Below are 13,229 nucleotides of genomic sequence, written 5' to 3'. Positions count from 1 at the left end.
CCACGCCACCGGCAGGTGTGGGCTGCCCGCCAGCTGGCTCTGTAACCTTTCGATCCCCTCAGCCAGCAAATCTGTTCAGCAGCCCTGGGTGGCCGGCCCTCGCTTGCCGCGTGCTCTCTTCTCCTCTCACCCATTCAGAGGCCCTACTCCGTTGGCCTGACACCCTTTTATTAAAATAGAAAACTCCCAGCAAAGCCAATTAAAACTAATTTTACACTCAGTCAGTGTGAAAGTTCCAGACTAGATTAATTTAGTATAGCAAGAGCTGTTAGTGTGAGATGTTTCAGTTTCAGGTAGAATGTGTTTATTCTTTTGCTAATAAATATAATTCCAGTAAGTGATAACATTAAAATTTTAAGTGAGCCAGCATTCAGTTAATTTATAAAGTACTCCAGGATACTATACCTAGAACTTTAATTTACATGAATGGAAAGGCTTAAACTTGAACAAAAGCTACCTAGTTTATGCTTATTTAAACAATGATGAGAACCATTAAGAGTGATTTTTTACAGTTATTTTTCTGCTCCATTTTGTTGTCATTTTTAATATAGCTGAAAATTTAATGTGGCTGAAAATGAAACTGAAAGCAGAATTAGTTCAGCCAAATATCTACTCGTTCCTCCGCCCCCAACTCCATTTAAAATCTAAGGATGTTGGAGGAAACAAGAGAGAATAAATAGTGGTTAAGATAATGAGTTTTGCAGTCTGACAGTCACTTAGTAACAAAGGGACCTTCAGAAAAGGCTTTCCTCTCTCTTGGCCTCAATTAACTCATTTGCGGGGGGAGGGGAAGTGAGGGTGGGAGCGCCAATACTGCCCCGTAACAGGTTTGCAGCAACAGTTTAATGAAATAATACAAACCAAGTACTTAGCAAAAGCCGGACAGAGAAAGTGTTCAATTGATGGCGGGTCTTGTCATTCTTTCGCTTGTCCTCTCTGGACCCTCTAACAGACGTCTCACCTAACAACATGGACATGCTTATCACTGCCTCAGGGAGTGATCTGTGATCATATCATGACTTCACATTGTACCTAATTCATTCCTGTCTTTCCAAGAAAAAAATACATTTAGGTCTGGGTCCCCTGTTCCCTTCCGTAACTTCCTTCCAGCTACTTATTCTACCTGAATCCATTCTCCCACTCTACACTAGTCCATTCTAAATAAAGGTGTCTTTAAAATAGTTCTCAGTATTTCTATAACCATGTTCACCTTTTAAGAGACTCTCTAGTGATTTTCTATATAGTTTCAGCTTCAGTCTACTTACTCTATAGAACTATATTAATGGTTTGTCTATAAGATGGGTAATCTATTATTCAATAAGGTTTATGATTAGCTGATGAGATAATTATATCTTCTGGAAGATTATAAAATTAATGCCACAAGTTACTGAGTATAGGGCACTGTACCAAACTATGCAAATATGTGAAAGCAGGGGGCTTTTTACAGTCCATATGATTTTTTAAAACTTTTAAAAATATCTGACAAAATTTTAAACCTATAAATATTTATATAAGAACTTTAAATCGGATAACTTACATAGAGTCTATGTCTAATAACCCTGGATTTTTAACTTAATTTCCTTTTATTAAAATGGAAAAATTCCCAGTAAGCAAATAAACAATATTCTCTCAGCAAATAGTCTTATCTAGACAGATTAAAGAATTTTAACTGAAGTTGTTAATTTGTGATGTTTGGTTACATGTGTAATATATATTTGCATTTAAATATTATGAATATATTTATGGAACAATTACATAGTGTTTACCATGGCCTATGCATGGTTCCATGTGTTTAATATAACTCATCCCATTTTCAGAAGGACCCTGTAAAGTCTCAGTATCTTCATTTCTTCTGTGACAAAACTGAGGCTGAGGAAGGTTAAGTGTCCAGGGTCACAAATCTAATTAAACAACCTCTACAATCACCACTGACAAACACCTGGTAGAGTTATACCAGTAATAACAATTGTAATCCTGTTTGATTCTGGTTTTCATTTCCTTCTTATACAATCCTGTATTGCCTCTCTTGACATGTGTAATGAGAATTTCATTGACAACAATACTTGATATTGGCAAAGGTCATTTAAAATGAATCCACCTATAACCCAAGCCACATTTCCACAACAAAAAATTTTGGTAAAGTTTCATTGAGACTTTTTCTTAAAAAAAAGGAAAACTGATTTATTTTCTCTTATACTCATAACAGATTAAAATTTTAATCTGAATCCTCCTTTAGGAAAATAAAGAATGAATCAAATGTTGAACTGGGATGAAGCATTCTTTTTCCAAAAAGAAAAAATCATGAGAGCACAAATAAAACTTTTCTTCAGTGCACATTTGACCTAGGAGCATGATTACAAAGGTTTTATTTTGCAAAAATATTAAAAAATTTCAACAATTTTTCCTAAGGCCTTTCCTAATCCCTTCAAATCATAGTTATTTGAAAAATGTCAATTATCAAACCCTCTGATTTTCTCTTTTTCAATAGTACATTGGTCTAACTCTACCAGATCTTTATTTCTGAAGGATTCACAATTCGAACTTCAACTTGGAAAGCATGTGCCTGGTATCTGCAATTGCATTTCATCAGATCAATACCTAACAAGTTGGCACCCATGAGCATGATAATGCAATGGGGCAGAGACAGATGCTAGTGTTACACAGGGTGGGATTTTTGTTTGGGGATGAATTTTATAAGGGATCAATCAATTAGTGACTGCCTTGATATTTATATAACTTTTGCCTTTGTTTTTCTTTCCCGAGGCAAACTCCAAACCAAAGGGATTTCATAAAATGAATGAGCAGAATTTGCAGATCCTTTTTTCACTGAAGGTAAATGACTGTTGTTGACAGGTAATAGAGCAAGCATTATTCATGAGTTTTGGTTCTTTTTTAATGAGCATGGAAAGCTTTGTAGAAAAGTGTGAGGCTCTTACGCGACATGACGTGGTCCATGTACTGAGGTAAATAAGGGGCCCAGGCATCGATGGCTTCCTTCCGCCCCGCCTGCTCAATTCTTCTCAGCTCCGCCAGGAGCAGCGCCTGCGCGGCTTCTCTGACCTGGAAAGACCACAGATGCCAATGTGAAAAAAGCAGATCAGCTGGTGAGCTTTTTAATAACTAGAAAGTTTAAAAAAGAAAAGACATAAACCACATTTATTTACATGACCAAAACTACCTACCAAACAATGAATTAAGACCTAACGTGGAATGAATTGGATGTCTGTGAAATCAAAGATATTTTAATTGCTGATCTCTCGGAAAAATATTTTAACACTAATAGACTGGATTATGTTTGAACACAATCTGCTTTGGGTCTAGAACTTTATTTTCCAAAGCTTTTAAAATATTCTAGCACTTTAATTTTGTACTTCCAATTTTCAAATTTCTGTATAAAAGATAAAAGTTAAAAGTCATTGTTGGAACTATCAAATTTGTTCTCTTTTAGCATGAATAAATTTAACTTTACCTAGTGAATCTTTATAATATATATACTAAGTGGGTATTGTTTACACAAACATACATGTATAAATCTACACATTCATGTGTATCTAAGACATGCTTAAACAATTTATTTTCAACGAATAAGCAAATATATTCCAATGTAATGGCATTAGTTTTATAGGATGACACTGGTTTTCAAAAATAGTATTTTCTGATTTTTTTCTTCCTTTTCTCTCATAACAACTTTTATTTTGCAGTTTTAGTTTAGTTGTTTTATTTTGGCAGAAGTGCCACAGGCATGGGGTTAAGGAAACTTAGTCAATTGTCAAGTGATGTACCAACCAATTAACTATTTATAATTGAAAAGATAGCAACATCTGATAAGAATTTGAATGAAAACTGTTTTTAATTATAACTGACTTACGAAGTAAATTCAAATATTATTCAATGTAAAACCAAGTATGCTACAATTTCCCTTGGAGCTGAGGAAAGGAAGACAAGGAAAGGGGCCAATATGTTAATTATATTTGGTAAATTAAAAACTTTTAATAATATAAACCACTACAGCTATATAGGTCAAGTGCCATAATAAGGAAAATCTCTTTAAAATGTTTCCAAGTCCCTGGCAATATTATATTCCAAGCGATGTCTAATATAGCATAAGTCCATTAACACAGAATCACAGCTCTCATTTACTGAGCTCCTCCAATGTGTCAGACTCTGCACTAACTGCTTTACTTGCATTACCTTATTTGACCCTGACAGCAATCCCGGGAGGAATATATTATTATCCCCACTTTACAAATGAGCTCCAAATAGGTTAAGTAAATTGCCCAGGGTCACAAAGTTAATAATTGGCAGAACTGATATTTAAATTCAGGTCTCTTCTATTCCAAAGACCGTCTCCTTTTATTATCACACAGGACCTTCCATCGGACCAGGGCGATCCACTTAGAATTTGACTGGGGAGATTATACCTGAGCGTGCAATTTGGGGGAAGGTAGGTATATGCGTGTGTGTGAATGCACGTGTGCAAGAGTAAAACACAGTTCCGTAAAGTGTGTGAGACTGTCTTTTAATCAAATACTCACTGGTTAAGAATAAACAAACAAACATGCAAGCAGTTTAGTATATAAACTGGAAAAAATCATGAATCTGTATTTTCTACCACATAATAAACAGGAGATAAAAAATTAAACATTAACCATTTTTGTTGCAAATGGACACTAGTCCAATGCCTGTTTAGCGTGTTTGTGTTCTATCCACATGGCCTGACGTTACCTCCAAGCACCGGTCTTGCCACCTCCGAGCGAGCATCTCCAGAAGCGGGGGCCTGAATTTGTCCAGTCCTAGCAGGTCTGGCAGCATAACACAGTGCATAGCAGCCAGCTGACTCCATCCTTTTAAAATGGAATGTATTGAAAAGACTTTTAACATTTTGGCATTTCCCAATTCAAAATTTTTTCTTTACGTTAGTAAACCAGGAACATAAAAAAGGTAGGTCTGCTAAATTGTTCTAAATTATTTCAATTTATTACTAGACTTTTTTTGTACATAATCTAATATCAAACGTATTTCATCTCTAAATCATGTAAGTGGTACTTATAAGAACTCTCGAAGTCCAAAAGTAAATAAAAATAGATTTCTGCACGAAGTATATACGAATTCTACATGGAAAAGACATTTCTAAATAGTTCTTCTAGAATAAAACATATATTCAGAAGTGGGAAGGCACAGACATAAAGAAATATTAGTGCCACAGACTTGAAACTACTTTCAGTTTTGGCTCACACAGGGAGCCAAAAACGGGGTCGTGTCCATCCTAAGGCCTGGCCATCTGTGCGTTGCCACTGTGTCCATCAACAGAGATGACTTCCCTTCTCTGTCAGAGGGCCTTTTACTGAGGTACTTATTGATCCCTTTTCTTAGAAAGCAAATCAGATATTTAATCACAATCATAGCTGGAATAAGGAACATAGCACTCATTTTGACAGGAAAATGAATTCAGACACTCCACAAAATAAAAACCTTACCATCCAAAACTTACAAAATCTTAAGCATCATTAACCTATGGTAATAAAAGTTTGTTTTTTTTTTCAAAATTCTAATCTACAATATGGAACCTGATGGTATGAGAAAACAAACACTGTAAACTGCAATATTTAAAGATGCTCGTATCCAGACATTCTCAAATAATCATGCCAACCCTGTCTTAAAGGTGCCTGAAAAATATATACACAATAAATGCCTTGTTCTTCCCAGATTACAAATAAAACCACTATACATCCATAATAATTACCATTATCTCCTGGGATAACATTTAAGGACAAATAAGAATAAATGCAAAACTATAACCTGTTTACTACCATATTACAAGGTGAGTTACCTGTGAGCATAGAATTTCAGCAAAACAATATTTTAAAATAATCTAAACTGTAGTGTTCTGAGACAACAACAAAAACCCTACGTCAAAATGATTATTGGGATCGTTAAAAAAGAGAGCGAATGAGTGGGAGACCAACCACCCACTTGAAGATTCATCCTTTCAGTAAGAAAATCCTCTTAAATGGAGAATTTAGAATTACATTAATTAAGGTGATGAGTATGAACTTTTTAGATTATAATTTATTTTCAACAGAGGGATATACATTCATACATATATAAATATAAATTACTACCTAGTAATTTCTTAAAGTGTTTTAATGTCTTATGAAAGTATGAAGTGGATTTATGAGCTAAATTTTTTTAATGGGATACATTTTACTGTGACGATTCTCACCATTTTCCAAAGTTAATAGCTTATTTTTGAATTAAAATATGACTATCTTTCACAATAGCTCAACAAAGATGATGCTAATTATTTTGCTAAAATCCAGTCTTAAGATATTAACCTTAATGCAGGTCTAGGACAGGGAAACCAAAAACAAAACGAGTCATATTTTTAAGAGCTCATGTTTTCTTTTTGAAGGAGTGCTACTTAGAACATGGGCTCTGTACTTTATAGACACTGTCCCACTCTTTCTATTTGAATGGACCAGAAATATTGCCTATTAGTGAAGAGTCAGATTCAGTCTGGGTAACGTTTGAGATTTTATACATTTCCTTCTCTTTATATTATACAAACTGGTGAAGATTGAGCCCATGACGAAGACAGTGGATATAACCAAGAGCTCACAGGTTCCATTAAGTTTCCAGTTGGTATAAATAATCCTAGAAGGCTCTAGGGGTATAAAAGCTTGTGGATTCCATTCACATTATCCAAAGTCCAAAGATACTTCCCACTAGTGTAACTCCACAGGGATAATAGGATAGCCCAACTACAACTTAAAAGTTAAAATGACTGAGTTTTGCTTCGACCAGAAAGAGGAGTAAGTAGAATAAAATAGGTGACTGCTATCAGTCTATAATCACTGGTGCTAATCATCATTCTGAAGACTTTCCAAATGAGAATGTGAATTAAGAGACTGTCATATTTCCCTCTAACCAGGGCACATGGTGTGTAAAGAGAGCAAAGTGCATCTCTCACAGGGTAATGATACATGTAAAATAAACCGACAGCCATAACACCAGAGATCACATGGCAAACATCATCGTGAAAGCCAGTGCACCTTTTAACACCTGCTTCACATCAAAGAACAGCATCCTGCACTTCTTTAATAGCATTCTATATTACAGGAAACATGGTTTATTCCGGCCAGGAGGAATATTATATTTTTACAACTGGCCCTTATCACTGACATTATCAAATAAAATTAGAAAATGGAATTTTACCATCTCATCTATAACAAAGCAGATAAATGTGTAAATTAGATAAAAAAGGACATGTCAAATTAGAATAAAGCATAGACTGAGAGAAAGTTGTTAGGAAGTTGAGAGAGAATACCTTCATTTACTAAGAAACAGGTATGTAAAGCAGGAGTAGAAGTGGGGTCAGAGCCAGAGCGATCAGCATCAGACCGAGCGGAAATGACAGGCGCAGGAGCTTGCAGAGGAGAAGAGGAGAAACAAAAAGAGAGAATTGAGGTGCAGCAGTTTCTGAAAAAACGCTCAGTATTAGTGAAGGGTGAAAATCAAAGGTGGCAAAATATAGTAAATGTAGAACTGAAAAATGATGTTTTAATCAGACGGGCATGATCGTTAAGGATAACAGCAGGGAAATGATATATTTTATTGAATGGCAATCACGGTATAGTTTAAATTCCACTTAAAACCAAAATCTATTTAATATTACAGCTGAAAGATGTATCAATTAATAAAACAACAGTTCTAAAAGAACTGAGGCTACAATGAAAAAGCGTCAACATATTAAAATTTAGCAGAACTGTAACTCAATTTTTAAAATGTATCACATAATGAAAAGTTTATGTTGGCTTTCATGTCAATTACATTTTTTTCTAATAATTTTCTAACATTACGTATAAATTATTTTTAATCTCTCAAACTAATACCCACTGAGATCATTTCAATTTTCCACATTCGATTTATAAAAACTCAATTTAAGAAACCCAACCTATAAAGAATATATATACTACACTTAACTTTTGTTAGAAGAATCCTAATGTAGCTTCATTCTTTGGAGTTCAAAAAATACTTTTATGATACAAAAGCTCTATATTCTAAGAGTAATTATTGTGAATGTTATAATCCTTATAAAATAGATGCATCCCCCCCGACCCCGCCAAAAAAAAGTTATGTTACCAGGAAAATGTTTCAGCTTAAATTATCATATGAAAAGGCAAAAGGACCTTATGGCACACACATTCTACAACTGGAGGTCAATGTTAAGATTTAGAGGTCACCATTTGACACTTCCTTCCTATGGAGAAATTACCATATGTCATGCACAAGCATCTTCAAATTAATCCCTCTCCTTTCTTCTGTCATTGAACAGCAATAGGTTTGGGCTCCTGAACAGATTAAGCATTGTCTGCTGAATGATATGTTTGCTTTTCATGCAGTGAAGTTCTTTTGTAACTACAGGCAGCTGCATGAAAACAACTTTTCATAATTTCCACACGAACACATCATAATGTCAATCAGGCACGTGTGCAGTAAACAGTAGAATTAAAAGAAATCCATAAACAATAATTAAAAAAACCCAGGAATTCCAATTCCATAAACCCTAAGAAGCATTTCTTGCACACATAAAAGTTTTATATGGCAAATTATTTTTTATTATAAGAGACCTGTTTTTGAACCCTCATAAAATTATAATTAATAATGTTATGCTTATAAAAAGAAGAGAGCTGCTCTTAGTTGTATATTTATAAGATCTAATAATTCCATTATAAAGTAATCTTGCAAAGAAATTCCAAATATTTCTTTATTCCACTGAATTTTATTTTTGACTTTTAAAATCATTTTTAATTATAAATTCAGTTCTTAGAGCCTATAAAATATTCACTTCCTCATGCAAAAAGGTGGTGAGCCTAGGTGGCAAGGAGCAAATTTTCAAGTTCACTCTTTCGTGCCCCCACAGCTGTTGAAAGTCTCTCTGGCGGCGTCAAGCAGCTGGGACATTTCTGTAATTTCACTTTTTGAAAAACAGAAAAATTAATATTACCCCAGAAGAGATTATTTACTCTATCTAATTTTACCCTTAATTCTAAAAGGACACTAGATGAGAGGGTGAGGAAATTTAAAATCAGTCAATGAAAGTTTCGGGCTAAGTGATCATCACTTTACCCAGGTCAAATAAGCAGCAGGATTAAACTATGCTCTTTTTTCTGTGTCACAGGTCTAAAGGAAACTAGAAATGCTACTGGCAAAGCTGCTAAAATAGTATGTCTCAATAAAACAGTGTTTAAGACAAGTAACCTTATCTGTAATGAAAGAAATAAACTGATGCTGGGTGTTATGTTTTTGGAGTCCTATTTAAATGACATTGCATATAGAAAAAGCTATTTACAAATAATAGAGCTGAAGAAGTTATGTGTACAACCGAACATCAAAGGTTGACACCATAAAACATAAGCAAGCATTTGACCTCTTCAAACAGAAAAGCTGCCACATCAACAATCAGTTTGTTTCTCTTTATGAAGGATTAGTAAAGCACAAGGGGAAACCTCTGTGCAGCTTCAATGGCGATAGAATGGACACAAGTTCTATTATTTTATTCCAGGAAAGTTCTTTTAAGTCACTTGCAGCTACGAGACTCTTCGACCGCTTACTTTCACGTGAAAAGTGGAGATAAGCAAACCTGTATGACTTCATATATCTGCACACACGTGCTCTGGCTTCCCTTTAAATGGCATATATGTGTACACAGTACTCAACATTACAATTATCTTGGTTTTCTGTTTTTGAACAGGTCTATTTCACTTTAAAGTCTGATTCTAAACTCCACTTTTCCCTGCTGCTGTTGTAATATGAAAAATATACTCGGGACAGAAACTTAACATATTTTAGGTAGCAGGTACTCTCAACATATTGGTTTAAATCTCATCCTTCTGGTACTAAACACAAACAGCCCTTATAATATATTTTTCAGAAGGAAAAAGAAGAAAATCTAGAAAGCATGGAAAAATAAATGTGATGTTTAAAGAAGTGAGCTTATCAAAGACTAAAACAAACAAAATGAGAATTATTTAATGACAAATCATGTTATCCAGACTGTGGTAAGGCAATCACAAAGCTTCTGGAGGGGCAGACAGAGGAGGAGAAAGACGCATCAGACCTGCTATCTCAGGCAGAGACCTCAGGGCGACCCCTGAGTTTCCATGAACTTTCTTTATGCTACACTGGGCTGCCTTAGGAACAGGGGCATTCTAGCTATCTTTTAAATCAACATAAAGCATGAGGATAAAGGATTAATCAACTATTCTAAGGAAAAAAGGATCTCCTTAAAAATTGCAAAAGAAGAGCACAAATATCGAAGGGCAATAGGGGAGCACAAAGTTCCAGGCAATAGAGAGGATAAGGACCTACCATGAGCAGAATGAATGAACAGCCCCAGATGGCATTCTGACAGACAGATATCAAGGCAAAATATGGAGGTGCTGATAATGCCCGAAAAATACACTAACGCTATGTAACAACCTCTAGCTCACCACGGGATTACATCAAAATTGGAAAAGGTGCAGAAGCCATGACCGTTTCACCTTGGCCTAGCGCTCCAGGCACCGAATATCCTTCATTGCTAACACCCAAAGGGCCATGGGGAGAGAAAGATAAAATTATAACATAGACACTAACTTGAATTAAACATAGGAAGGCTTTTACATTTTTCTACTTCATTTAACTAACATTTAATAAGTGCCTACTACGTGTCAGGTATTTGGCGAAGCATAGAAAAACACATAGATTAGGCAAAGAGGCTGCCCTCATGTTCTCAGAGCCTGGTATAAAAAGCAAATAGTTAGCCAACTAAAATATAATCATAAACGGCACTCCTCAGGATCTCCCTCCCTAGCCTTGATGGCAGGAATTTCTCTCTTCAGCGCTCATAGCCCAAGCACCTAGCTGTTGCCATACGGTGTCTAGAGCATAGAGAGAAAGCATCTACAGACTCACTCATTTAACAGATATTTGCTGAGCACCTTCTATGTATTGGCCACAGTTCCAAGCATTTGTTGTAAGTGAAGGAAAATGAATAAATGGCCTTGTCCTTTGAGCTTCCAAAGCAGACTAAAGTTATAAGCCTTTTAAAAAAAAAGAGAGAGAGAGAAGGTACGTAGTTCAAACAAAATTTTAAGAGGTTCTCAGGCCCATCCATTGACCTGGTATATGTAGCTTCCGGGTTTCTGGGTTTTTGTTCTAGACTTTACTTACAAAAGAATGGTGAGAAACTGCTGGTTAACTTACGTTAATGATTTCTAAGACAGTTTAACAATGACTGCTGCCTATATCTAAGTTTAGACAACCTAAATTGAATCCACTTCTGAAAAATAAAATTGCAAATAATGTAACATAACCTTAAATCTTTAAATCACTTAGACTGGCTTCCATACCTACCACTGAGTAACAATGCAGCTGCCAACAAAGATGTGGTCACAGTCAAGATAAGCAAGAGAGACACAGACCAAAGACTTGTACCATGTGATCAGTGGATTGATCAAGAGAAGTGCATTGTGTCAGGATGTAAAAAAAAGCCTAAAGCTTTGTGCAGATTTAGGGTTATTAGATCAAAAACAAAAATTTAGTTGTCTGACATCTCACTTGGACCTCTTTTCTAAGTGAGATGTTTTATAAACTACAAAATCAAGTGTCTAATAAATAAAAACTGTCCCTACCAAAAAAATACATGACTGTACAAAAAGTAAATGTTAATTGGCAAACACTGAATTAATAAACCAACTATTAGACAAAATAAACATCTTGTGAGGAAATGATTTTCCAATATAACATCCTGATACTGATTGTGAGAAAGTATGTTAACTAAACTATCTATATCTTCTTTATTCTCTGGCCCAAATGTCTATGAAATGTCCACTCCCCCACTGAAGTCTCTACTCCATATAGACTGTTTTGCAGCTGAACAAGTATTAGCCAACATATAAGTGACAGTTTATTGAAAAGGAGCACATTCATGCTTGCAGTCCAAGTTGAAAAACAGATTGTGAGCCAATGTGCACTGCAGTGGGAGTCACGAAAAGAAAACAAGGAAAGAGGGAAATGTTCAAAAGAAACCCAAGGTAAGAAAAGTTGTAGTAGATGAGAATATATAATCCTCTAACTGTTGAACTGTGGTCAGAGAACTGAGCTTTTGTCTGTATCTCTTACCCCTTGTTACCCTAAATTGGTTATTTTTATCTACGTACTATCTACTAGATGTATATAAACTTCTCAAGAAAATATAAATCAGACTAATCTTTCTAACATCCCCAATTTTTGTACTTAACAAAAATTATAAAGGAGATCACTGTGCCATATTTTCATTTGCTACTCCAATAGAAAGTGGGATTCACGGTGCCACCCTACAGGAATTTACTATGGAACTCGGCCCCGATCTCCGACCTTCAATTACTTTAGAGCCAAGCATCTGTGCTGTTCCAAATAGAAATTCCTAAATCCACTGCCTTAAGTAAACGCTTTAGAAAAAGACTCAATTCTCAGTGTCTTCTTCATTGCTCTCAAAACTTGACGCTTCCTGAAAGGAGCAACAATAAAAGCTTCCAACTTTGACATCCTCAGACCTGACCGGCTGAGCCACGTCATTTCCACGCTGGTGGTCAAGTACATGATGCCTCATGACCATGTCACAAATTATACCGGGTCGCTTGCATCTACTGTGATTCCAGAAAGAGAGAAACATAAGCCAAGAAGAAACACAAACTATAAAGAATGATAATGAAGATAATGATCAAGACAACAAATAATTCCTCTAACGAGAACAGGTTTTAAAGGAAGCTTTACGCTAACTAAATGCAGAGGAGTATGCTCTGCCACTGATTTGTATAGTGTAATGTAAGGGACACTTTCAGTGGATTTAGATCTAGAGTGAAAAGGTGCTGGCTCTGTCCTAATCACACCATCTCTGCTTTAAACATGTCTTGTACCTGCGTGGGTCTGTTTCCATTTCTCACTGAAATAATGCTCTAAAATGCTAAAACTATACAATGTAAATTATGTTCACTTTATAAGGGAGTAGTATATTCAGGACATTTTAAATGTGAAGAGAAGAACTTCTACTTCTGGCCAAGATGGTGTAACACAGATTTATGAACCCATGTTAAAAAAAAAAAAAAAAAAAAAAACCCCAAATATATAAAACAATGATTATAAGCCACAGGCCATCAAGATGGACTAAGAGTCAGGAAAACAAAGTAAGCAAGCCTCATGACTGC

The 13,229-nt window shown here is 35.4% G+C and overlaps 1 protein-coding gene across 2 annotated transcripts in view; it reads right to left on the bottom strand.

Moving 5' to 3' along the window:
* Window positions 1-13,229, bottom strand: part of WDR7 (WD repeat domain 7) — a 287,900-nt gene that overhangs the window by 188,171 nt on the left and 86,500 nt on the right. The window contains exons 18-20 of one of the 2 annotated variants that reach the window (XM_054583717.1): window positions 7,328-7,426; window positions 4,726-4,844; window positions 2,937-3,060 (exon numbers count right to left, since the gene is read on the bottom strand). In XM_054583717.1, the coding sequence (XP_054439692.1) occupies window positions 2,937-3,060; window positions 4,726-4,844; window positions 7,328-7,426 (342 nt within the window). The remainder of the gene's footprint in view (window positions 1-2,936; window positions 3,061-4,725; window positions 4,845-7,327; window positions 7,427-13,229) is intronic. The other variant, XM_054583718.1, reaches the window with a different exon arrangement.

The sequence above is a fragment of the Pteronotus mesoamericanus genome, unplaced genomic scaffold (assembly GCF_021234165.1).
Source record: "Pteronotus mesoamericanus isolate MK-2021 breed Mesoamerican mustached bat unplaced genomic scaffold, CSHL_Meso_final contig_74, whole genome shotgun sequence".
Classification (NCBI taxonomy): domain Eukaryota; kingdom Metazoa; phylum Chordata; class Mammalia; order Chiroptera; family Mormoopidae; genus Pteronotus; species Pteronotus mesoamericanus.
This window is presented reverse-complemented; position numbering and strand designations above follow the sequence as displayed.